Source organism: Schistosoma mansoni, chromosome 1, assembly GCF_000237925.1.
Source record: "Schistosoma mansoni strain Puerto Rico chromosome 1, complete genome".
Taxonomy (NCBI): Eukaryota; Metazoa; Platyhelminthes; class Trematoda; order Strigeidida; family Schistosomatidae; genus Schistosoma; species Schistosoma mansoni.
Window position 1 is genome coordinate 50,481,271 of NC_031495.1, and position 26,970 is coordinate 50,508,240.

Genomic DNA, 26,970 nt, shown 5'->3' on the forward strand with positions numbered 1-26,970 from the left:
ATGATTTAGATTCGTCTAACACGTAGAACACTACGAAACGGGATGAATGAAAAGCTAGGACCAAGTCAAATCTGCCTGCACGACTGGAGTGGCTTTGTCCAAGGCGAGCATTCTATATTTGAAGTGCTCGAGTTTGGTTGGGGTTGTGTTAGCTCGGGTGAGTTCGTAGTTTTTGCATAATTCAGCGGTCTATTGACGTCTGAATGCCTAAAACTGTCGCCTAAAAGCCCAATCTGACAAGCTTTAAGTATATAACTCGCGGGTCGAGATCACGAGTTGTATAAGTTAGCACTAATTAGGGAAATGGTGACACATGAACAGCCAACCAACACTGAGGTAGGTTAAATATATAAAAGGATTATTCTAAGCAGGATACAACCATATAAACATATACATATTTCTTTGTACAGTGAACTATCTTTTTATAAATGCCTAACAAAAACCATCTATTTCCTGCTCTCATCAATTGAATCTTATCCGTCTTGACCAACTGTAATAATAGAAATAAAGTAAGAATTTAGAGTTGAATCCCAAAGACAATCTGTCGCGTGTAACATTCACGATGTCAATCGATAATACGGACCACTGACTGTTAAGGTGCATAACATAAGGTAACATAGCACAACAGTAAATCTATGCACAGTGATTCCATTCAACTAAGACCATCTGACAAATGATACTATCTATATATAAAAGGTAATCAATAACACTATGGAAAGAAATCAGATTTAATGCTCTACAATGACAAAATGTAACCAAGGTAATCCACTATAATCTGAAAAATCTCAGTTTAAATTTTGCTGTGAGCTAAATTTTCGCACTTAATAATCACTACCCAGGGAAACGACAAGTGAGTCACCCAAACAAAGGCTATTTTATAGACTAATTACAAAATAGAGAAGAAAAATTCACAGAAAATAAACACCTTAAATGTAATATTTTCCTGTAACTTGAATTTTGTTAAATGCACCCTCCTAAATAACTGAAAAAATTAGACATTACAAGTTTATTCAAATAACCTAATGAGCAAATAGGAAGATACAGAAAATGGAATCAAGATGAAGACATTTTTTATAAACTTAGAACAAGGAAAGCATAAAAGAAGAGATATTACAACAGTTCTATACACCAAAAACAATGAAGTGATAAAGATGATGAAATTACTTAACTTAAATCCCGGCGAATCTAATGAATGGTGAAGACGATACTGGAATAAGATTTGAATAAGTTTCACAATTCTATCAGTATTAATGTCTGACATAATAGCCTCATGCAAAAGTAACAGTAAAAACACAAAAATGTTGAAAATGTCCTATTATGGAAATGAAGTAATGGGACGATATATTCTGAATTCAATGTGCACTTGACGATGAAGTGACAATACCAGGATTTGGAAGATCAGTTTCTGCAGTCGAATTGGTTGTGACTGTATGAGATTTCTTCTTTAAATTTGAAGAAGAAACGGGATGTTGACCATTTTGTGAATGTAAACCCACATTAAAATCAAACCAAGGATGACGACCGAAACGACGAAGTTCAGCTAACGACAAAAATTTACGTCGAGAACGTCTGGGGTGAAGTAAAACAGCAAAAGAAATTTCTCGTAAATTAACCCATAAAAACATTTTAACGAAAGGATAAAAAATAAGAAACCAACAGTGACTAATTCCATTGTAAAGGACAAAGATTAAAAAAGGACCTTTCAGGCTAATATTCAACAAAAGAAGACATAAATTTGCATTAATGAAACGACCCCATATGAGAATATGACGCAGAAGCTCTTTCAAGTCAGTATATTCGAATTGTGATTCCTTATTTCTGTTTACAATACATTCCTTCTACTTATTTGTTCTTAGAGAGTTACAACAGACAACAGTGAAGAACTTGAACGCAATGACATGAAGATTCTTGTATCATAAACTTTATGATATGATATGACAAAAAGTTTCTCTCAATAATTCTATTCCAAACTACGGTGAAATCTTGCTTCACAGATATGCTGTAGACTTAAACACATGAGACATATGAGACTTGGCAATCTAAACTTTGAGCAGTTTACTGACCAAATATAGGTTTGTGTATACCGCTTTGAGCCTTATGTTTCTGCCTATATTAAAAAGGCTTAAGGTAATCCTAAAACGAAGAAGAGCAGCAAACCCAAGAGATTTCTAAGGATGGTGGTTTAGTTTTAATGGTTAAGTTAACTGAGATATTAGCTAGAGTTTAGGAAATGGAAGCAATCCACCCAATTAGTTTCGAACGTTGACAAGTCCATAGGAAAAGACAAAAATTTATATTTGATAACCACAAAGGAATCATTTTGACTAAGATAGTGTCTAGATTATTAGTCTCAGTAGTCCTTTAACACTTAATTAGGACACATGAAAAGGAACCAGGTTAGTTTCACACTTAAACGTGGATATGTAAACCGAATAGTCACTCTTCGTCAGGTTTTAGAACCTAAACAAACCTATTGACGTTCAACCACAGTGGTATTCCTAGGGCTTGTTGAAGTAGCGTTCGACTCTACTGAATGAGATTTTGGAGCAATATGTCATAGAAAGTCATAATAAAGAAGTACGTAAGCTATTCAGAAGTTATTGGTCAAATCAGAAACTTCTCGAGAACTTTCATCAGCAATGTCAACCTCATGTTAATCGTCAGGGTTACTCACTGTCCCCCTTTTTTTATCGAATTTCGTCAGAGATCTCCTCCTAAAAATAACACCTTCCATCTAACTTTTCAGGGGTTTATCTCTTTCCAGAATGTTTATCAGCACACTTGGATTATGTAGATGATATGGTTATATCAGTAGATCCAGTTTTTTGATCGCCTCGAGAGACAATGTCAGAATGTTTGGGATGTTTCTCTTCCTCTGAATCCAAAATAATGCTTCAGAACTGGTCTGCACTAATGCCTGAACTAGTGATAGATAGTAAAATAGTTGGGTTCGTCGACTACTTCACTTACCTTGGAAGTCTCATCAGCATTGGTGGGTTAGTGAGTGACGAAATCTTGACACTGATTTAGAAAGTTTGCTTGGCTTTGCCAACTAGGATCAGTTTTGGCGCAGACAAGATGTCCGCCTGCCAACCATAGGGTGTACATACTGTGTAGCAATCCGCTACATTCTATATCATGGTGGTGAAACATGGTCTATTGTGGTAGAAGATACGTGTAAGTTTGAAGTTTTTTTTATCATGTGCCTTCGGAGCATTGGTTACGCTTCACTAAATGACATAGCGAGCAATTTTGAGGTAAGGCACAGGGTAATTAAGAAAGTTGGCAAATGGGTTGATGAGGTTGTAAATCCTCATCGATTTAGATGGTTAGAACATGTGTTGAGTATATCTAACCACTACCCAACTCGATGAGCGACGATTGTCATTACAGAGGTCGGTTGGAAGAAAGCTAAGGCTGACAAAACCAAAGCGCAACATCAATCTATGAAGTCATTGGCTGTTCGTTTGAGCCATATAGGTATATCCAGACTGCCGGGTTAAGGTGACATGGCTTAAAATTGGTCCAGATGCATTCATTCTCTCTCCTTTTTGATCTTGAATCTCAGTGTCCTTACTACATACCTTCCCATTCTGTTTCCTTAAACCATATTCCCGAAATTCCCAGGCTCCATTTGATGATCTGTGCCTATCTGGGATAGTAATATTATCCGATTGCCCAAACCGAAGTACATGTAGTACAATTGAAACAGCAATCCAATGGTTGAAAATTGGGTGCTGCAAACAATAACCCAGTGCTCCACATCTTTCTGAGTTGGAGAATATGACAAGCGAATACGTACTATATATATATAGCGTTTGGTGAATTTGTGTGAGGTTTGAGTTTAAGAGACGATGCACTTCTGTTCTATCACCTTCCTTAGTTAGGATACTCCGAGAGATATCTATCTTTTACGGACCAGTGGACAAACATCTCACGAACTAGATCGCTTAAAGATAATTTAATCTCTACCATTTTATCGGACTTAATTCACCGACGAAATTTTCATTCAAATAATCATTATAGACCGGTAATTCAGCTTCCTGATCAATGAAATGTTTCCCTATACACATAAAGAATTTGTACTAACAAGCCATGCTTATGAATTTCTGGTACCGAAGAGACTTCAAGATGGTCACCTAGCTTATCGAAAATATGTTTACGTAATACACTTTCTCCAATTGTTATTCCCACAAACCATAATATCATTTACCTGCCTTTCTTAACAGGCACAATAAAAATAAGAATATGAATGATAAAAGTAGTCTTACTCATGTCTCTCTGTTTCACTTTAGCAACGACATACATATTTGAAATTAATGAGTTAATACTACCAGAAACAGTGAAAGATAAATCAGTTAACATGGCTTGCAAGAAAAACAAAAATTTATTCAGTAGGTTATTTACAACCAATATAGGACCTGAAACAAATGTACGTCACCCTAATCATATAGGATACAACAATTTAAACATATGGTCTGATACTTTAGTATACCTCACAAAAATCCCTTATATCTCTTAAGTATTTAAAAATGTGGTTTGTATTTTTATACCTATTAAAGATAGTGCTACTAATATCTAAGCTTTGTTTGAAGAGGGAAGGGGTGAAATATTGAACATCAAAACTTACAGTTCAAAATGGATACTCACTTAATCAGTTGAGTGGCTCGGTACATCAAAGTTGAAGCACCATCTACATCAGACCCAACAGTAAAACGACGTTTTGGACCCAAATTTATGCATCCATGATTGTTTGATATGACTTCAACGTTCGAGTCATCATCAGGAATTGTCGCGTTAGGGTTCTTATTAGAAATACAGTCGGCATCTATAGGTCATAAATGAAATTGTAGCTTACAGATCAAGAGGATTAGATAAATTTCAAGCAGATAAGTTAAGGATTAGATGGACTTTACTAAAAGCGAATGAGATAAACGCTGACAAGCTAAAAGTCGCAATTGTAATCAAGCGCATCTAATTGTTAAATTTACTTCGTGAACAATTGAAACAGCACCCAGAATTCCGTGCTAAGTTTGTTTGAAAATAATACTCAGTTAAAGTGAAGTGAATGCAGTCTGGTTAAAAAGTGAAAACCTAATGGTCAAAAAGTCGTGTTTCAGCGCAACATATATAAATGTGATCATATTATTGCTGCTAACTTGACGTGGTGGTCGGGCTTGCCTATCGTGACGAACCACTCGAGATATACTGGTTGGAACAATCGTTCCTCAAGGTCCTATCATGTTCGGCTGGTCGGTTAAAGAGCAGTGGGACTAAAAGCAGTAAAGATCCAAGGGAGAAGTCGTACTGATAACTGTACAGTGGTGTGACGGTAATAGGGTGTTTTCCTCAAACAACCAGCATAACAGCGATGCTGCCTAGCCACAAGGAAGGATGGGGTTAAAAAGGTCGACCCTAAAAATGCACACCTTGCCTTATCCCATTTGATTAAATGATAAAAATAGATCTACACCTTTATAAGAGCAAGTACAACATAATTAGATGACACGTTTTAAACACATAGCATAGAACTCACAAATCCTATATTTTGCATAATGAATAAATAAAAATTCGAGTCAATAAAAGATTTCTGTAGGTTTTGATATAACTACTTAGAGAACCAATACATGAGTCAAAATTCTCCCCTTAAGTTTAATGAATTCATAAAACAAATTTCACGGAAACTGGTTCACATGAAACCAGTTTCATGCAAGGAAAGTAACAATGTCGAGAATAAAAAGAGAGAGAAACTATGATGATATGTACCAACAAATTATATATATATTCCAAAACAACCTCAAAGAAAAACATCCAAAAATAAGACAATGAATTTTCAAGAAAAAGATTAAACGAATAAAATCACCTGAATGCTCATCACTGTTAGGCATAGAACCGGGATCCTTGAGACTTCCGGAATCACATGTAGTGACCGAACCGTCCACAGCTAAGTCGAGAGCAGTATCTGAAGAGGCATATCTCGGGCTTAATTTCATAAATAAAAACAAATATTCAATAAACCAAATGAAAATGAGAAGTGAAAAGAAAAAACTAGAAGATTAATCTTTGTAATATTGATCTTACAAGTTGTTTGATGAACCTAAGAATAATGTTCCAAAACAACTAAGAAATTAGGCAACCAACCAAAACGTTCCACAGAGGATGTTTTAGGTAGTGCTGGTCTAAACAAAACTCTTGAGGGGAATATTTCTTAACGAGCAGAAGTCTTGAAGTTACAACCATTTTAAAACATTAAGAATTCCCACCAACGTTTTCATACATGCATATAAATATTACTATATATTGGGGCAAAGCCTGATGAAGATCTAAATGAAAACAGTATTGTTGGCCTGTATTTGTAGGTCCTAATATCTATTTCATTTATAAATAACCAATGATAACAAGTTTCAGGATATTTTACTTAACCGGTAAATAATTCTCAACATTTATATATTATGATTATTCAAAAACAAATAATATTTGAGCGAACATTTGTTTTCAATAACTTCATCATGAAGCTCTACAGCTATAAGTACACAATTATTGCGATATTTTACAAAGGTCAAAATATATTATAATTATAAAGCATTTTATTACCTTAAACCTGATCATTCTATAAGTGTAAAACCGTATGAGAATTTATGGTGGAAAAAAATACTGAATAAATCCTTCCATAATCTCGGTGTGCTGGTAACTTACGGACTATTGTGAAACATTTTGAAAAAACGAAATTGTTCCACTACGTCAACAGATTATGAGCTGAAATGAAGACCCCTCATTATCAACGAGTACCTTAATACTAGAACCCATTTAATGGAGCCTGAGTTTTTCTTTTAAAAACTATGATTTGTAGCAATTTTCCTCGGTGTGAACATAGAGTTATAAAAATAATGACAAAATGACTTCAAACTTTTGATATCGGAAGTAGATAAAGAATTTCTCGTCAATTTGGATAGCATGACGCCTGCAAGTTAATGATATAAGTACAGCAAAACAATAGTGCAAAACAACATTATATTTATAGTGCAATTTACTTGTTCTTATTATGTGATCGTTTCGGCAGATAATTCACAACGTTGAGAAAAACATTATGCATAGTTTAAAAAACAACATTAGTTAGTTTATCACTCTTGCAGTTTATACAACGAAAATATGTATTTTATCAAATAATGGATAGGTGAACAGATAACAGATTAGATCCCGATCATGCCAGTTATAAAAATATTTTAAGAAATATTTCCGGATTTACTGTTATATCGTAAATAGAAAATGGTGATACTAATAGTAACTGCCTTAAACTGTGTTGAACTGAAGTTATTGTATAAGAATTAAACACTGAAACACTACATAAACTAATTGTCTCCCAACCTTCATTGATGATAATCTCGTTAGTTGATATACTCTTTCAAATAAAGCTGGAACTGACGAGTATGGTAGGTTTCATGTGCTCTCTAGGTCTCCCATCACTAACAATAAATATCCGCCTTCAGATACAAAGTGATCTATGTAGTCTCTATCAAATTAAACATTAATTCAAAGATTCTTTTTGATGGAGTTTTGTTCTCTGAGCTGGATGTTTTGGTCGTGGAGCTTTCATCGTCCTTCTGAACGACATCATCAGCACAAACTTAGGGCAGAAGATCTATTTTTAACGATCAAACCAGATCACAGTATTTTAGAAAAAAATTATACTAAACGAATCTCTAAATAAAATTTTATGATTAACTACTATGATTTTAGGACTAAAACTATCAGTCCGATAAAGTCAAGAACTTATAATACCATTGGTATTGAGGTTAGGAATACCCGTTGAGTTGCCCCTTCAATCATATGGTGAAACATATAAACAGAGCAATAAGTGAGAATAAAAAGAAAATGCTCCATCATTAAATAAACGTAGAAAACAGGAAGGTCCTGGCTAAAAATAAGAGCCCCACAAACTATAGAGTGTAATATTGATCCTTAAGATACATCGAGAACGAGGCTATAGAGAGAATAATATGAAGATTGAACTATATTTCAGTGAGCAGATAAAATGGTATGTAGTTTGTAAGTTTTTGAAAAATCAGAGTAACAATCTCAAAGCCACTTCAGCGTTGAATAATAAAGGTTCGAATATGAATCAAGACTTAGTCTTCACGAGTTTAAAACGCTAATAGTCTTTGCAATTTCCCCGTATTTTGGAGTAAAATAAGACACCTTTCAAGTTGACACAAATATACTCAACTTTTCTTCAAAACACAAATTCACAGCTCTGCTACGGTTTTCCCCTTAGTAATTGTCATTAAACATTTACCCAGTTCTTCCCATGTTTTATCCCACAGTTAAAGTAGATAATATGTAGTAAAGGAGAGCAAAGTAGATTCAACTTTACGACAACAGGCAGTCATCTTACACATGTATGTTATGCTTCTGTTCATAACTATCAACAGCAGTTGAACAGTGAGGAGTATTATAGCATTAATTCCAAATGCTTATTTAGACAGCAATATGCACTGAATAACTAGAAGAATGCTGATTTTCGATTCATATCTAGGGGTAGAACTAGGAAGGCTTTGTGGATTTTGTACATAACTGTACACCATTTTGACTGATTGAAAGAGAAAATTTTACTTTAGTAATTAGTAGACGACTCTTTCTTAAATATCAGTAAACTGAACGGTTCGAGTTGACTTGATTTGATTAACATAAAAGGTGAACTATGTCGCCAAAGTTGTCTCTCAGACTAATTAGAGAATATTACAGAAAACAGAGTATAAGAAATGACCAATATATGAACTGAATATTTGAAGAGAAGAAAACAAATTTTATTCGCATAAATACTTGTCTCATAAAGAATGCATCGATATCAGAATAAAAAATAATGACATCAGCAACAGACCAAAAGTGACATCTTATTCTTTCACGACTCGTCTGTAATAGGGATTCCGCGCACGAAGTAATACACATGAGGATAAAAATCTATGATGACTTTCCAGAACATATGCAAATGAAAAAAATGAAAACGCTGTTGTCCCCCTCCCCCACCTTCTGAAGGAAAACATAAATTTTATACTCTTTATGATATATCTCTAAAAGTTAATCATCCACAATAACGGGCTGTCGTGAAACATTTTATTAAAGAGTAAAATTAATAATAATAATAATAATAATAATAATAAAGTCCTTAGCAGATTCCGCAATCACTAGTGTGAACAAATGCAAATACTGTGAAACTATTCGTTCTAATTTAGACGAGAGTTCTTATATACACTAGTGTGAACATTTCGAAATCTGTAACACTATTTCTAACGACTGTTTAAACTACGGACTATAAGCTACAGATACGTGCGTTCGATTTTTGATAACTTTAACCAAACTCTGGTACTTTACCAACACATTGAAGGCTAATTCTATAATCCGATTCACAGAACATAAAATTCTGCAAACGTCTTTCGGATATATCTATCGCAGTTTGATATACAACCAAATAATTGGGTATTTGCTAGTGTAAGATACGAAACGCTTGAAAGATAACTCTACGACTAAGTCATTCAATATGATTTAGACTGAACTGTTCAATCTACACGACCGCTACTCGGGAAATTAAATTGTTCGTGATTGCATAAACAATCAAGCTCTTAATATAGATACACAGTAAGCACATTTGCACAGCTTTTTATTAAATACGCTTAAAGCGGATATGATCAGAAAGGAAGATGTTTAACAGAATGACAGTTTATTTACATATTGAATCACCTAATTGTAGCTTTAGTTTAGCCGGATTGATCTGATTAATCATAAACTACTGAGTCAGATAAGCCATGTTCAGTGTTACAAAATCTTTAAGCAGTGTGAACAAATAAAACATACAACTTAGTATACGATTTTGAATTAAAGCCTTGATAATGCCACCCCAAAAATAAGAACAAATTCGGAAAACCAGTGAACCAAAACTACGGAGATTGCCACGAAGTATTTGGAAAAATAAAACTCTAATATACACGAGCATAAAAATAAGAGAAAATAACGAAAACTGAAGTACAAGAAATATTCACAACTGCAATGTAAATTCCCAGAATGAAAGCAAACCCGAAATGCATTCTCCTTACTTTTCTGTGGTCATAGATAAAGGTTCACCAGTGAAGACTGTTTCTACTCCATTGGATGAACGACATTTTGTTTTATGCAATCGTGAGACCAAAGAATGTAAAGAAACTCCAGGGGATTTGCATTTGTTTACTGAAGATATATTTCGAAACCGCTGTGTAAGTTTATGAGATTCAGCTGGAGTAAGCTTAGTCAACAACGGGAGAGTGTCGTTATGGAAATCAGTTAAAAATGTGAGACGTTTGAATGGTTGACGAGCTCGGCGTCGAGGATTTGAAGTCACACACAACCGACGAGCGATTCGAAGAGTGACACTAGCGACAAAATGAAAGCTTACGCTGGTACGAACTTTAGATGCTAGCATATATGCATTCGAATTATTAACTCCTAAGTCATTCGACTTTGTAGAGTGGTCAGTTGAAACAGTGGATGAGTTCTTACGAGCTTGGAGTTCAGTGATGGAAATATTAGTTTTCGAGACACCCATAGTTTTGGAATCTGAGCTGGAAGCGGATGTTAGATTGGAAGAAATTGGTTCGGAAACTTTATCTGGAAAACAAATACAATAAACCTACATCGTCAATATAAGACAGGTAATTAATTAATATTTGGGTGACCATACTGTCTTTCATTAGCTAAACAACAAAGTGGTCAAGCTCTAACATTATCAAATGAATATCTATATTTAGGAGTATTGTTTGGCAAACTGATACTTCAGACACATTTTTAACTAATAGCTAAAGTCGTTATTCCGGTCACTATATTACGACCAGCTACTAGAATAGAAGAAACGATTTTCAGAAATATTGCCTCAAGAAAGGTCAATCTCCTTCAGTAATAAAGTCTGGTAACTTGGGTCCACGTATATGTGTCCCAGGTCCCACACTGCTTGTGATGACGATATAAAAATTCTATAAACAACCATCACACTATGAAGAACAAAAGCTGGTTTAAGGAATTTCATTTACTTAGTCATTAGACACAGATTCATGTACCTGGTTCTGAGCTATACTCTTAGTGTCTCGACGTTAGGAAAATGACAAAAGGGTAGAGAATCTAAAATAAGCCTTTTGATTCTTGAATAATAGAAGCTACTCCACCGAAAAATAGAAGCTAAATGATAAACAAAATAATTTATGAACAGCATACACTACCATGCAAGTGGAATGTTCAGTTTAAAAATAATAGATGACAATGTGACTAGTCACGTAGTTCTTGTATAGTTAAATAGACAAAGTAAATAATAAGGAACCTCACATCACAACACATACATCCAACCTCCCATAAGTACTTACAAGGCAAATAGCAGCAAAAAATTAATAAAATTACTATGTAGAATCATATGAATAAACAGTGACAAATAAGAGCACAACAGTAAGTTAAGCTTTAGAAGATTGTGAAATACATACGATGAAATCTGGTTTCTTCTCTCCCACACTAGGTTGTTGCTGATGGTGTCTGGACAACGAATCCAAAATATTTTGCGTAGACAACTGTTAAAAAACACCTGTATTTTCTCGATGATGGCTTTCGTAGTTCTCCACGTCTCCGCCCCATACAGTAGAACTGTCTTGACATTTGTATTGAAAATTCTGATCTTAGTGTTGGTTGACAATTGTTTTGAGTTCCAGATGTTCTTCAATTGTAAATATGCTGCTCTTGCTTTGCCGATCTGCGCCCCCACACCTGCATCAGATCCACCGTGTTCATCGATGATGCTGCCCAGATATGTAAACGTTTTCACATTCTCCAAAGCTTCTCCACCAAGTGTAATTCGACCGGTGCATGCTGTATTGTTTCTGAGTGTCTTGCTTTTCCCTTTGTGTATATTGAGACCTACTGCTGGTGAGGCTGCTGCTACCCTGGTCGTCTTCTCCTGCATTTGTTGTTGTGTGTGTGATAAAAGAGCCAGATCACCTGCGAAGTCTTGGTCGTTCAGCTGCATCCTAGCTGTCTACTGTATCCAGTGCTTCCCTCCAGATGTTGACGTCCTCATGATCCAGTTGATCACCAGGAGAAAGAGAAAGGGTGAGAGTAAGCAACCTTACCTCGAGCGAGTCAGTGAGTTGTCCTCCATGAACGATTTTCCAGTTTAACCCATCATAGGATCTCCGTATGATATTGACTATCTTCTCAGGCACGCCGTAGTGTTGAAGAAGCCTCCATAGTGTTGTCCTATCCACACTATCAAATGCTTTCTCACAGTCAATGAAATTGGTGTAAAGTGATGAATTCCATTCAATTGATTGTTCCACAATGATCTGTAGAGTTGGTCTGTACACGATCGATCCTTACGGAATCCAGCCTGTTGATCTCGAAGTTAGGCGTCTACGGAGTCCTTCATTCTATTGAATAATATCCTGCTGAAGACTTTTCCTGGTATTGAGAGAAGAGTGATGCCGCTGTAGTTATCACACTTGGTGAGATCGCCTTTCTTTGGTATTTTGATCAGAAATCCTTCTTTGCAGTCTGTTGGTACTTGTTTTTCATCTCAAATCTTACTGAAGAGAATGTGGAGTATCTTTACAGTTGCTGCTACATCTGCTTTCAGTGCCTCTGCCGGGATGTTGTCTGGTCCTGCTGATTTGCCGCTCTTGATTTGTCTGATGGCCATACCGATCTCTTCAATTGTTGGTGGGCCAACATCGATTGGGAGGTCTGTGGGTGCTGCTTCGATGTTGGGTGGGTTCAGTGGAGCTGGTCGATTCAAGAGTTCTTTTAAGTGTTCTACCCACCTGTTCCGTTGTTCTTCAATGTTGGTGATTACCTTGCCTTCCTTGCTTTTCACTGGCCGTTCTGGTTTACGGTAATTTCCAGCGAGTTTCTTTGTTGTGTCATACAGTTGTTTCATGTTTCCTTTTCTTGCAACCTTTTCCGCTGTCATTGCTAAATCTTCCACATATTTACGTTTGTCGGTTCTGATGCTCCTCTTCACTTGCCTGTTTACTTCTGTGTATTCGGCTTGTGCCTTGGCTTTTTCTGCTCTTGTTCGGCTATGAGGACCATATAGTAAATGGTTAGTTTGCAAAATATCAATCAATTGACTCAATCTTGAACGTTCCTTCTGCAAATATCAGTCCATCGTCTCCGATTATTATTGTTCATGCATTTTTATACATATTGCGTTTCGTTCCCGTTCTTTCTTTATCGATCTTCTACTGAAATACACTCAATGCCCAACCACCGTTATATGCTACTTATGTGGATATAAGTAACCCACACCACAGAGCAATATAGCATTAAAAAATCCTATCATCACAAATGAACTTATTCCTTATTTTTCCCAAGTCTTAAACACAGTACCATTCTATAATTCATATTTTCCGTGAGATGAGAAGCTTCTCGACAGGTTTTCTCGTTTTTAGTGTACCACAACTCCCAATATCAGTACCTTTCTAAATTTGTTTTACCATTACCCACTTACTTACTTCTTGTGTTGTAAGATGGACCAAAAACCACTTGCGCTAGTGTCACTAATAAAGAAATTACAAAACAAATGAATTCAATTATTGCATGTTTTAAAAAGTGGTAGAATAAGCTAATGAATCTCACCCAAAAGTGATGTGGATTTTAAGTCTCCGTATCGCTTCCAGTAATTCCAACAATCAACGCAAACTTTTAAAGGAGAATGAGAAGGACCAAGAGCATACCACATAGTTGATGTAAGGTTAGGACAACCCTCGCATCCAGATGCTGAGCTACCAGAATCAGATGTAACTGGATAAAGAACAGCCGGGTTCGGCTTGTTGTAATTTGGAATGTATACTTGCTTTAGATGATGTTCTGCTTCAATAGCCTTCATACGTTTTTGCTGGACATAATGATCTGTAGTTTTCCACATGTAGTAGAATTCCACAAGACTCTAAAAGTACAAAAAGTCAATAATACAAAAAAATACGTTATGTGTTTAAATAAATAAATAATGTCGGGTTGGATCAAAACCCGAAAAAAATGCAAAATAAAAACTGTTAGTATACGCTAGGCAGGTGTATATCTTTTTAATGACAATGTCAGTAAAAACTGAAATACTGAAAACAAAGCTTCCAGATTTTTCAGCCTCTTGACTTTATATTAGATATACAGAAAAACGAATCATACGTTTGGTCACTATAGGATACGAAGAAAATAGAGGTGACTAATAGAATAATAATATTAGTATTAAACATCAGCCAAATTACTTTTGGGTACTTCCAAGGAAGGAAGTCATTTTGTATTTCATAAAAACACTTTCCATATTTTTCCAACGCTTCTTCAAAAAGATTGCCTTCACTTGCTGACCACTGCTCCATTTCATCCAACTTCAAGATCGGTTGTCCACGAGGAGCTAACATTTGAAGTGCTTGAGAGATATTATAATTAGCAGAATGTAAAGTATCCAAAGCAAACTGGTGTGTGGTATCTCTGGCCGCTGCAGCTGCAGACATTGTAAGGTTTGGCTGACGGAGAATATGTGGTGGATAAAAAGACCTGCCCAATGTAGCAAGAGACCTAATTAAGAGGAGATATGAGTCTAGATCTGAGGGTGTTAAATTGTTATCTGGTCGCCAGAGCAGCTGTTCATGTATAGATTCGTCGGCGGAATCTAAAATATAGAAATAGGACGATAAATCGGAAATAACACATCAAGTAAGAGTTACAGTATCAAATTAGTTATTTTTACCCAGGACCTATCAGTCTCGCGCGCGAGCGCTTAACCTCTAGACCACTGAGCCGGCATCCAACGGTGTTAATGTCTAACTTCAACCTGGTTTCGAATCTCGCGAGGCAGTATCGTGGGTGAGCACTGCTGAGGAGTCCCACAATACGACGAAACGGCCGCCCAGTGCTTCCAGGTTTTCTATGGTAATCTAGCTTCAATTAACTCATGATTTCAACTATAAAATTACTAATACCTCCACAAAAAACTCCTGATAATTCACTATCTGCCCTCACCAAACTGTAATACTGAGAACTTATTTTAATTGTTAAGCTTTTCACTATCACATCATTAAGAATTTATCAGAAGATATTCCAAACGAAGTTCCCCTTATCAAGGAAGAACAGAAAGAAGGGTTTATTAGTTAATAAGAACTTAACATAACGAAAGCTTACATTCTAGACAAGGATGGTAAGGCTCAATCTCTGCTTGATATTGAGGACCTTCCCGAATAGATCCTTGGTCAGCTTGGAGAGTTTTTTGTAACGGATCATACACTAATTGAAAGAAGAAAGTGTCATCTTTCGTCAGGTAGATATGATAAGGTTCCGTTTCAGTATGTAGAGTAACTGTGCATTTTCCACGAATATGTGTTGCTGGAAGTGTTTCCAGATGTCGGGAAAGGAACAATTCACGATGATGTATCTTCTGAATAAGTAAAACAAAAAGACTATTACCTGGTGCAGTATATCCGGTTGCGTATCATCACCGCAAGTTCCTAACTCTTCTGTGATAGTATGTCACATTACACTACAACTTACTTTGATGTTTGTCGGCCAGCTGTATCAAGTTCGGTGACAAGTCTCGTCGCCTATAGAAACATACTACTTTGGCCTCTACTGCGCCAGTGGGAGTCTAACTTGTTCGATTCCAAATGAAAAAAACAAACCTTATTCAATTCTTCGATTTTTCTGATGTGATATGGTGATGCTGCAGCAACTTCGAAGTAGACAAAATCTGAAAACAAAAGTAATGGTTTTTAATATTTATCCGATAAGAATTAAAATAAACTTTTTAGCGAAGGAACGAAGTGGAAAAACATTAAAACTAAGAAATAGATAATACTTCCAATACAAAGTAGTAATCAAAGGGAGACTCATCGATTTTCCATGACAATTAATAACAGCAATTGATATGCGACCGCTCTATGAAGTGAGAAATTAGGTCATGAGTGTCCATTTAAAAAAAAATGGTGCTTTAGGCCGAGTATTCTAGGACATGATAAAAGTGGAAATTGGGAAACCTCGAGATGACGTAAAGATAAGATCAAAACATAAATTATGACAATGGTGAATATGAAGTGTTTGGATGCTGATATATCAAAGTAGTCCGATCAACGTCGTGAATGTTTACCCAGAATGCAAATCATAAGCCAAGCATCATGTCAAAACATCTTCACAGCCTTATCCATTATTTAACCTCACGCTGTGACATAACTTCTACAGTGGCTGGTTGGTGTGCGAACAGAATGGAACAAAACAAGTCTACACTCGAAATAACATCACATTCAATGTTTACCAAAACACGTAACAGATCCACAACAAATATGAACAAAAATGGACGAAATTAACGTTACTCATAAATACTCATCTGGGTAGAGAACTCATATAGTTGTTACCGAAATCATTTTTAGCTCAAAATTTTGTGATAAGGTGTGTTTTACACTTCAGCAAGCAAAAGTCACAAGATATTTCAGATAAGAAGCACCTACAACACAGAGTCGCATGCAATAATCTATTGATCCAAAGTGCCACAATTTGCAACATCACTGACAGAAAAAACTGTCAAAAATGAAAAGATGTAATGAATTGCTTGAGATTTGTAAGACAAGAGTGAATGTATCGATTTTCAGACGAGACAATTATAACTTTGGAAACTGGTGTCGTGCATTAGTCTGTTTATATCTGGTTTTTAATCATTTCATTAATTTACAACGATGACTAAGCATAAGTTAATTATCCACTTAAGCCGAAAAAATTCGTTGGCTTAGTCGGACTTATTGAATAATATCAAAGCTTATTATTAAATTTAACTCCGCCTGTAGCTCTTCCAGAGTTACTGCCAGTCCCAAGCCCATAGAAAAGAGGAGGGTTGGGCATGGGGTCGGCAACCCCATTCTGTAGAAAAAATTCTTGCTAGAAAACACCAATCAGATCAAACAAATTAAAACATTTAAACTCTGCCCTGTGAGTTGAAGAAAGAATTATGACGCCTCAGGATGAAAGCCGAGATTCTTCGGAAGTCACGAGGCCGATGCCCCTTCTAACAAGCAGATCAACAACTTCTATAGGTAAATGGAACGTTTGGACAGCGTGAGACCGGGAAGACTAGTCAAATAGCAATGGAAATAAGGAGATACAAATTGGCAGTACTTGGAATCAACAAAACTCATTGGACCCTAGTTGGATAGCAAAAGCTAGATACGGGAGAAGTGCTGCTGTTCTCTGGTCACGAAGAGGGAAATGTTCCACACACTCAAGGAGTTGTTCCAATGCTCTCCAGAGAAGCAGCAACTGCACTTGTAGGATGGGAATCTCACAGATCCAGAATCACCAAAGCATCATTCAAAACAAAGAAGGGAATCAAAATGAATGTTATCCAATGTTATGCACCCACCAATGATAACAACGACGATGATAAAGATCAGTTCTACTCAAGGCTGCAATCAATCATAGAGTAGTGCCCAACTCAAGGAATTCGAGATAACCCTCAACAACATGTTTCAAGCTCTACAGGATCTACTGAAAGAAGAAACTACGATGGAGGACAACTGGAAGCGAATCAAAGAAGTACTAACTTCAATGTGTCAGGAGGTGTTGGTCGGCAACAAGCACAATCATAAGGAATCTTTTTTATTTATTTATTTATTTATTTATTTATTTATTTGAACACATAAATATTGGTACAAATGGGCACCAGATATATATGCGCCACACGAATCTCATTTGATTTGTGCGAGGGCTGAACTACTGCCCGGGTGCTCAGACTGAAGCAGGTGGTTTTCTTAGGGGCCCACACCCCAAGCTTTTGACCTAAAGGTCTAACCCACAAGGCAGTGGAGCATCGTAAGGAGATGCAGTCCCATGGTAGCCGGTGACTAACGATTGATTCATACGCCACTTGTTCCCTCAGGATACTGGAGCCCATGTGCACCATTGGTTTGGAATCAAGGTTTTCTAACTCCCCTAGGCGAACTCTCCGTGTCCATCAACCTGGTTAAAGCGCCGGACATTCGCTTTTTGTCTTCTCCATTTCGTAAACAACACCCCCGTCACGAGAAGGCAGTGAGTAGGACTCCCCTGGCAGAGGCTATATGCGCGTGGCCATGTGAGAGCATTCGAGAGGGAGAGCGGACTTTCCCCACTCTCGGCTGTACCAGAGCATTCGGGGGCATAAAGCTACCGAAGGAATTTCAAAAGGCCCAGGTAAATACTTTAAACATGAAGTCACATGCTAGATTTGTGAGTGCTTATGATTGCACTTAATCCAGAACAATACGCTGATCCTCTGTAAGTTTCAATAATAGGGAACTTCGTTGATTAAACCATCGTCTTCCAACATAAAGTCGATAAGTATTGGAACCACTGTGTAAGCAAATTTATTGATACTTACTCAGTCAAACGCTTGAACCGGGTTGATGGATAGGGAGGATCCACCTAAGGGAGTTGGAGAACCCTGATTTCTAACCAATGGTGCACACGCACTCCGGTATCGTGAAGCGACAAACAGCGTATGAACCTATTGGTCACCACCTGCCATGGGATTGAATCTCCTAACGTTGATCCACTGTCTTGTGGATTAGACCCTTAGGTCAAAAGCTAGAGTGGCTCCCTGAGAAAACCACCTGCTTTGATACAGGCTCCCGGGCAGTAGTTCGGCTCTCACACAAATCGAATGAAGTATGGTGCATATACATTTGGTGTCATATATCAATGTTTATGTGCTTAAATAAATATGAAAGCATCAATCAGTCTAATCCCACATAAATCACGACGAAATCCAAACCTTGGTAAAAATCTCATTCTGCTGTATTCAAAACTATGTTCTCATTTATAGAAACTCAAAAAAGTCATGATACTGGTTGCTAGATAAGAATAACGTTGCTGGAGGTAAAACATAACACACCTAATTCACTCAGCTAAACTCAAAGTCAAGGTGCATTATAGTCATATTACTATGTAAATGATCAGATTCAAAAGCCATCGTAAAAATAAGTCACAGAACGCCGAAGGACACATTTTACAAACACTGTATTCATAATCAAATTACAAGGTATGACGCATTCAAAAAAAATTCATTTAACTACTTCCATTCTATGGTCAAGTGTTAAGGGATTTTAAAAACCGAATTTCAAAGGGTTTCAATACTGATAAAAAGTGAGGTTATTCGAAGTGGTGAAAATAACTGAAACTGGAACTGAAAGTGACCTAGGATTGATGTTTTAGGGATGTTTAAACATTAACTCATCCGCCACAAGATTACTTATGAACCACACTTGAAGTAAGAGGGTCAATGATACTACCCAGTTGTTCAAAATCTAAGTAGGTGGAGCGGGTTTTGAACGTAGGACTTAGAAAGTGAGTAGAACAAAATCACAGCTATCATATTTGAAATACAGTTCTGTTTGAAGTGTTGTAACTTTTGAACCTTAGGTTTATGAGACGTGGATGTAAACCTTTATCAAACCTGTGTCCAAACACATTAATGGGTTCAAAATACTCCAAGTTTAAAGATAACCACAGAAACCAAATCAAATGTAGCAGGGACAATTAGACTTTAGGCCGGTTGTTACTTAGTAGTCTGTACAATTGAGCTCGAAATCCAAATTCTCATAAAATTTCAAGTAGAAACATTACCAGCAGATATACAAATAGAAAGCTAATATATTTACACTTAATTTAGCATCCAAAATCATTGTTAAGAACATTGGTCACTTAAACGAACATTAGTGAATGCACCCCTTCAAATATGACACAGCTGCCCCTCTTATATGAACGCAACTGATATCCATACTAGTTGGGCTTAGATAAAATACTAGGCATAAGGCAATCAAATTAGAAACAATAATGGGGAAAATTTCATTTTGAGCTACTTAGCGTTTGCTATCAAGGCTTCGTATTATATTTCTCTAATTAAATAAATGCGAAATGGAGTTTCACATGAATTGACAACTAAACCAAGTATGTTTACAAATCAGAAAGTTCCCTTGCATCTTCAATTCTGAAACTTAAAAGACAGCATACTTTAAGACGACTGAGTCTGTTAAGAAGTCATAACTGAACAGGGAAAATAAAGTGTGTCAATAAAATACTAATCAACATACCCCCAACCCTGTACATATTATTAGATGTCATAGTTGGGATTCACTACATGCAATCGGAAAACGCAGACGTCAAGGCCATCTGTCAGCTGCCATTTGATTATACCGGCTGAACTAACCGGAAGCTCTTAAACACTGACATAGTGATTTCACACTGGTCTTAAAAATAAGCTGATTGTTGGTCCTAATTGTAGAATCAGTTTTACAAAAGTTCATAATTTAGATGTTTCAACTAGGAAAGGACGTTATGAATTGCATCAAAGGTCTTGGTTGGTCATACTAAATACATCTAACAGAATATTATCCTCTTACGCTATAAACTTAAGTAGTTCCTCAAATCTGCTTTGAAAGCGAAGTTCGATTTTGAATCAAATGTAATATTCTGTGAGAAAATCGAAATAGATGTTTCTATGACGAGTTTTCCCCCAACATTTTGCTTTTCTCCCACCCCACACTATCAGAAAGTTTAAATTCATTTAACTACCACCTACCGACTATGGTGGTCACTCCTCTATTACGTCAGTCATTTGATCTTACGTGAACACGTAGTTCCGACTGCTGATTAGACAAGCCTACTGCAATTGTGTAAAGGACTACAAATCAACCTAACTAGCCTCGTCTTGTTTCCAGAGTGGCTTTTGAATCATTTACTTCTGAAATTTTACTTTTCGAATAAATGTTTTGGTAGGTTATTTTTCCCCAGCAACTAGCAGCAATTTGAGCTTTTGGTTCGAGGTAGTTATACATTCTAGTTAACCTCAATGGACTACGACTTTTGGTTAAGTATTATATGTCAACTTATTCATCAAGTCCACTTATTCAAACATTTATATCGCTCTACTGAAAAGTGTTTGGTAAGGCACACTCAAAACCTTACCCGCACCTAAGAATAAAACCCTACTCCGTCATCAGTAGGCATCATAATTTTGACCTATGTAATACTGGAGGATAGAACAGAAATGTTATCGTATCTATTTCTCTCAGCAAATCAACCCTCACGGACCGCTACTACATTCTATTATTAAACTAGGTCTGATTACATACCACTTATAACTAAGTCGCTAACGATCATGTATAAAAGTGAGGAAGAAAGTTCCGTGGGTCTAAGATACGTGGAATTAACCCGTAGAAGATAATGATAGCCCCATCTCTTGATTTTCTTGAACGTAGGCCCTAAACACACTTTGGTTCCAACGGCGTTTTCACAGCCTTATATCAAGCTTCCTTGGGCATTTATCATAACTTCTTAGGGAATTGTCTTGTTCATTGGCCAGTTTGTCGAATATCGGTCCATTCGTGCTTACATTGTTGTTAACCTTGTAACAGCCCACATTGATGATGGTAATATTTATAGTTTCCGGCTGTCAACAGCTTTTCTGTTAATGTTTGGTAATGGACTGCTACAACCTTGCTAGTCATTTGTAGTGCGCTAATAGTCAACCTTCAAGGTTGTCCAGTGTGCTGAACTCTATAACATACCTCACTCACAGTCAACTAGCCAGTCCCTCGGGAGATTTATCTCTTCGGCAAAGAACGGACGAAAGGCTTCGCTACATCAAGCCAAGAGATAGTTCGACGCCTAAAACGCCTCAAAGAAAGTACAAATAAATCTTTTAGCTCGTTTCTTTGGGTTATAAAATTTTCGAGGGCTCCACTAAGCTTTACGCGATGATCTTCCTTTTTTTTAATGTTGAGTGGCAAAAAAAGTATGTTGAGACATCATCACCATTCATAATCTACTACTTCAAAGAAATACTTCGAAAAAATAGACGACGGGAAATGTTAGGCAGTTGATAGGATTTATAACCATAATCTTACTGTTGAGTGACCAGGAGCTAGAATCCTTGTAATTTTCTGTTAGCTTTTCTTGTGATATCAGCGTTAAGTAATCGCCCTGAAAGCGCACCAACGCAAAACTATTCGGTGAGTCTTAAACAAAAGGACAAATATGAAATATATATACATATGAAATATACACCACAAAAACGTGGATTCTACATTACGAGTTTAACTAATTTACACTGAAAGTTATGTCACCGATGTCGGAGAGTCTCTAAAAAACAAAAAAGTCAAATTGGAAGTAGTTAAGGCTTACTAAGGGACAAAATTAGTGAATGAGAAATGAGAGAAAAAACTCATCATTTTCCAAAAAGCTGCAGAAATTAACAATTAGTACAGAGCAATTTACTGACCAGAAATGTGTTTATTGGACTAAAATAACGGTATTTGTAGTAAACTGGAAACTCTGAGATGTATTCAGTGGTTGAACATAGCTCGAACTAAACACTCATAAGACTAAATTACCACTAAAGAAACTACTACTACTATAGAGGCAAGGTAAGACATGTGGTGTACAGTAATAAAGTGGAACAGGTCTGAACTGATGGAAGAAAGGTGGAAGTGTTAGAGGAATAAATGCTTTTTAATTTCGGTTAAAAAGTGATGGAACTTAAAGTGTTTAGACTCCTAAATAACTATGAATCATGGTCTACTATGGTACTATTACATTTATCTTCGCAACCCTAACAATAGACCCAATCACAAAGTGATAGACTTGTCCTGCTCTGACTAATCCATTTATAAGATTTTACGCGAACATCACATTGTTGACTATTCTCTCTCTTTGTATCGCGACAATTAACAATGTGATGATTAGCACTTCTGAAGAACACATTAGGACTTGGGGTGGAATAATACATTTAGTCTGAATAGTAGCAGATTACACATAATAACCACGCCTGTGGGGCCGAGCCATGCAATTTCTAATTACTCTTTCCGTGTTCTCCATTCTGACCTTCCCCAAGTGTTAAATGTGAGATGTATATCTTCTCAGTAATTATATGTCCAGCTTCGTGAATCGTGTGGTTAAGAACCAATACCAATACAAAATTCACGATTCTGTTGAGAATGCAGTATAATGTGATTAATCGCTATTTGTTCCCGAAATAGAGGAAGCGAGTGAATAATGACAATACAGGTCTATTCAACAACGACAACATATTTTCAGCCACTCGTACAATTTTTTAACTACGATATTATAAACGATTTTCCTTAATAACATCAACCAGTATGTGCGTCACTAATACTTCAATTCTGACTGACTCTGCGTTCCAATCATGTCATGCACGTTGTGATTCGTTACGCAGTCCTCTGGCTCTGCCAACTAAGGACCTTGAAGTGTTCTGAAGTCCAGATTAAAATACAATACTACCGAATAAATAAGAAATGTCAAGGAGACGAGCAATGATCGGCAAGAAGTAATGTGTCTGAAGAGCTATAATTTTACCAATAAATTGTGCACTAAATCCACTATCAACCATAAAGTTGAAACCATCATCCATTATTTGATTACCAGTGATCACTAGATTTGAACTATTTCTAGCTAATGTGCGAAGACGATGTATCCTGATAGAAACGCGAATTCACAACGCCTAGAAAATTGCTGCAACTATTATTCTCTGATTTGTCTTATGTGTTCTGCGAAATCCGTGTGTAGTGGTTGTTACGTCCAATTATGAGTTATTGCCCGTTCCAACTATTGAACTACTGGCCGTCGATATTCGCAAATCACGAACCCAAGTAGGCAAGAGAACCAAAACTCCAAATTAGATACCAAGTTTATTTGCAATTCACAAATAATCGACCAAAGTCGTTCTAACAACAATAATTATAACAATTACAAAACAAACCTTCAATTTTGTAGGTTCCCGGAGCAAAAACTCCCAAATACCAAACCAATGACAAAAGAAACCAAGATGTCCGAAAAGAATGATATAAACAAACAAGTCCAAAGGTTAAGTAAAACAAACACATCCAAAAACACAGTAAAATTGATGTACAGTGAAAAGGTTTTAATCAGCCAAATGTCTTCAGTTCTCCCGTAACAGTGGTAAACAAATTTCCAAAACTAATAGTTTTGTATGTCCTCGACATTGGCGCTGATCTTATTAGTCTTACTGGACACACCCTAGCTAAAGGCCCTTGGCCACAAATCTGCACCAAATATCGGGTAGGAATTCCGTTCTACCCATCTTTTACAACCGATAGCCAGCTAAGATCAAACGCTTCTTCACATATCGATAGACTTCCAAATATATCTGCAAGCCCCTTTATTTCTGATTTCTCATTTGACTAGGCTGTATTGTAGATTACTAACTTAGATGATATATGTCGAGTGTTTCGAGACCTGCTCGAGTCAGACTGGAATGTTGTGACGAACGAGCTAACGTCGAAGTCACACCTCGTAGTCCACACCTGACGAATTACCGTTCCGTCGTATCCATTTACTATGGCTGCCTTGAAGACCATTCGATAAAAAGGACGTTGTTACGAAAATATATTAGTAAGGATGGGTACAATGAAGAGATTGAGATCACCACCGCATGGGCCAGTGTAATGCTTGGAAGTATTTAAATTGTTATAAAAAACTAGGAATTTATCACAACCTGTCGCCTTGTGTCCTATTAATATATAACGTAATGATACCGCTAATCAGGGAACAGTGGCATATCGACCAGAATCCTTATCAGTCCTTCTTCCTGCCTGGCCCTGCCTTTCGAGTTCACAACACCAATCTCAGCTTTCGAGATATGAGTCATGTATTTCAAACGTACTGGGTTTATATACAGATCAAACAGACCACATCGTACCATAAAATAGAAAATAGCATTTGTACAAGATCTAGCCAAATGTGGCTGTGATTGTGGGAAACTGTAATTAATAAACCAAGCATAACCTATGAACGGTGAATTGCAGGTAACTCTCGTTCTAGTGATAGAAGAAACCAGAATATCAGTGAATAGGTCTATTTTTTTTAACTCGTGGGACGGTCACAGTGGAACAAGTGGTTACCTGTTCAAACACACAAAGCTTTTCAACATTCAACATAAGATAATAGGAAATATAATACCTATACAAAACAAGGAAGTAAATGAATACTAACATTCTATTGCCTTGACATATACGTGGTTGGTTGAGGTCAACTCATGACAAATCAACGTAAATTGTTACATAATAACAGCCTATGGGTCAAAATAAAGCTTATAATAAGGGGAATGTGAATATACGTAGTTTAGTTACTTAACAACTCCACAACAAAAATATATTCATAGTATCAGTCCGTACATACATCTCAATAGTCACCATTGACTATTCTCGTCAGGATATATCAGTGTTCCCTAAATGGTGCAATTTATGGCCAGTAGAACCAGATGAACACGAACAAATGTATTGTACTTGGAATTTAAAATCAGGCAAACATCAAGTACAAAAGAATCACTAGTTCATACGAACGACAGAGTCATTTCATGGCGTGTAATCGACTGATGCACCTTGGTTGTCATTAAACTTAACGAAGACCGGTGAACTGTATGCCATTCAGCGACTCGAATGTCGAATGATTTGGCTAGGGTCCAGTGACATTCCACTAACATCACAATATACTTTAACTATAAAGATGACACAATTATTCGGAGTTTGACCACACCTTAACCAGTAACGCCTTTTTTAATCGAAACGTTCCTACATAGGGAAACCAAAAGTCAAAAGCGAAGAGGCTCGAAGGTATATTTGATAGAATATCGATAAATCGAGAAGTGACTAATCTAAGGAGGCTAGCGATTGTGGGAGGACTCAAGCAAGACGTACTCACTGGTGATCTGGTATGGACGCATGACAGAGCACCTTAAGCTATATAACGCCCCTAAAACTATTGCGGTCAGCATCAAGTGTCAAAGACTTACAGAGCTATTGATTTTGGGGATATACCTACCGCTACAACTATCAGTGTGTCACGTGTAAATGTGTGGTCTTACTCCGAATACTTGTGGCATCTTCACGTGTTGTATCTTAACTAACTAGTGTACTGATATACATATAGATGTACTTATCCGCGTGGAAGTATGGCTTCATATTGCATTCAAATATTTAGTGCTTTGTCTAAGTCGTCGATAGATGTTACGTGCTAGACTCGCTGACTTTATTCTTGCGTCCCCTTCCTCGATTGATGGAACTTCCTGAGCGACACGATCAGACCCAAGCCAAGGCTAACGTACTTTTAACTCTTAATAAACCATTTAAGGCACCCAGCAGATCAATCACCAACAACCGTTACGTACATGTTTAAAGAGACCACAGAGCATTACGAAATGATACAATACTTTGAAAGCGATCATTCCATGAGCAACCAAGGACAGAGCTCACTGCAAATAACTAATTGATAACAATGAACAAATAATCAGTTGATCAATTCGACTGCTACTGTGGAACAACTTATATTGATCAAAGTTCTAGAAGATTATATTTTTGTGCTCCCGAACATCTTCCAGCGTGGCTAAACAAAGGTCCGTTGAAGAAAGTGTACAGACCGATATTCGCCCCATTTAGTACAAACCGGTCATAGTGCTAATATAAGCCAATCCTTTTCAATTATTTATCGGGTCAGTAATATTTTGCCAAAGCTTGTCAGGCCCAAAGCCCTTCAAACGGCTGAAGCAGTAGCTATCCGGATTAAGGAACGGGAGAAATATGTACAGAAGAAGTATCTTCAACCACTCCTCCTACCCTGGCCAACCTCAGGGCCAATTAATCAATGGTAATCTTAGCTACTGAATGACTTAATTTGACTATTCTACTTACGACCTTTCGTAGTCAAATGTAACTGTCTGTTATCTTTATTCACACATCTTTGTATTGTTATTATAATAATTTATTCTCAAATAACATTGTTACATGAGGCATGCCGGTTTACAGGCAAGATCAAATTGTTAAAGAAGTTACAATTTTCACTGTTGAAAATTACTCAGCTGGGTTGATATTTCATAAGATATGAATGTAAATGGATTTCATAAGGAACATGTCAATATCAATA

General features: G+C 36.7%; 1 protein-coding gene across 2 annotated transcripts; it reads right to left on the reverse strand.

The window, feature by feature from the left end:
• Window positions 1-1,025: 1,025 nt before the first annotated feature.
• On the reverse strand, window positions 1,026-20,201 carry Smp_049730.1 (the record flags this gene model as incomplete). 2 transcript variants are annotated; one of them, XM_018794746.1, is made up of 11 exons in its annotated part: window positions 1,026-1,569; window positions 4,651-4,828; window positions 5,864-5,982; window positions 10,089-10,589; window positions 13,737-13,948; window positions 14,265-14,668; window positions 15,178-15,427; window positions 15,460-15,506; window positions 15,544-15,637; window positions 15,672-15,739; window positions 20,106-20,201. In XM_018794746.1, 11 exons carry the CDS (start codon window positions 20,134-20,136, stop codon window positions 1,353-1,355), a joined length of 2,121 nt encoding a protein of 706 aa, XP_018649128.1. The 2 variants fall into 2 exon arrangements, with proteins under 2 accessions (XP_018649128.1, XP_018649127.1); XM_018794747.1 differs by having other exon boundaries at window positions 1,353-1,569; window positions 15,460-15,509; window positions 20,106-20,136.
• Between the last annotated feature and the right edge of the window lie 6,769 nt (window positions 20,202-26,970).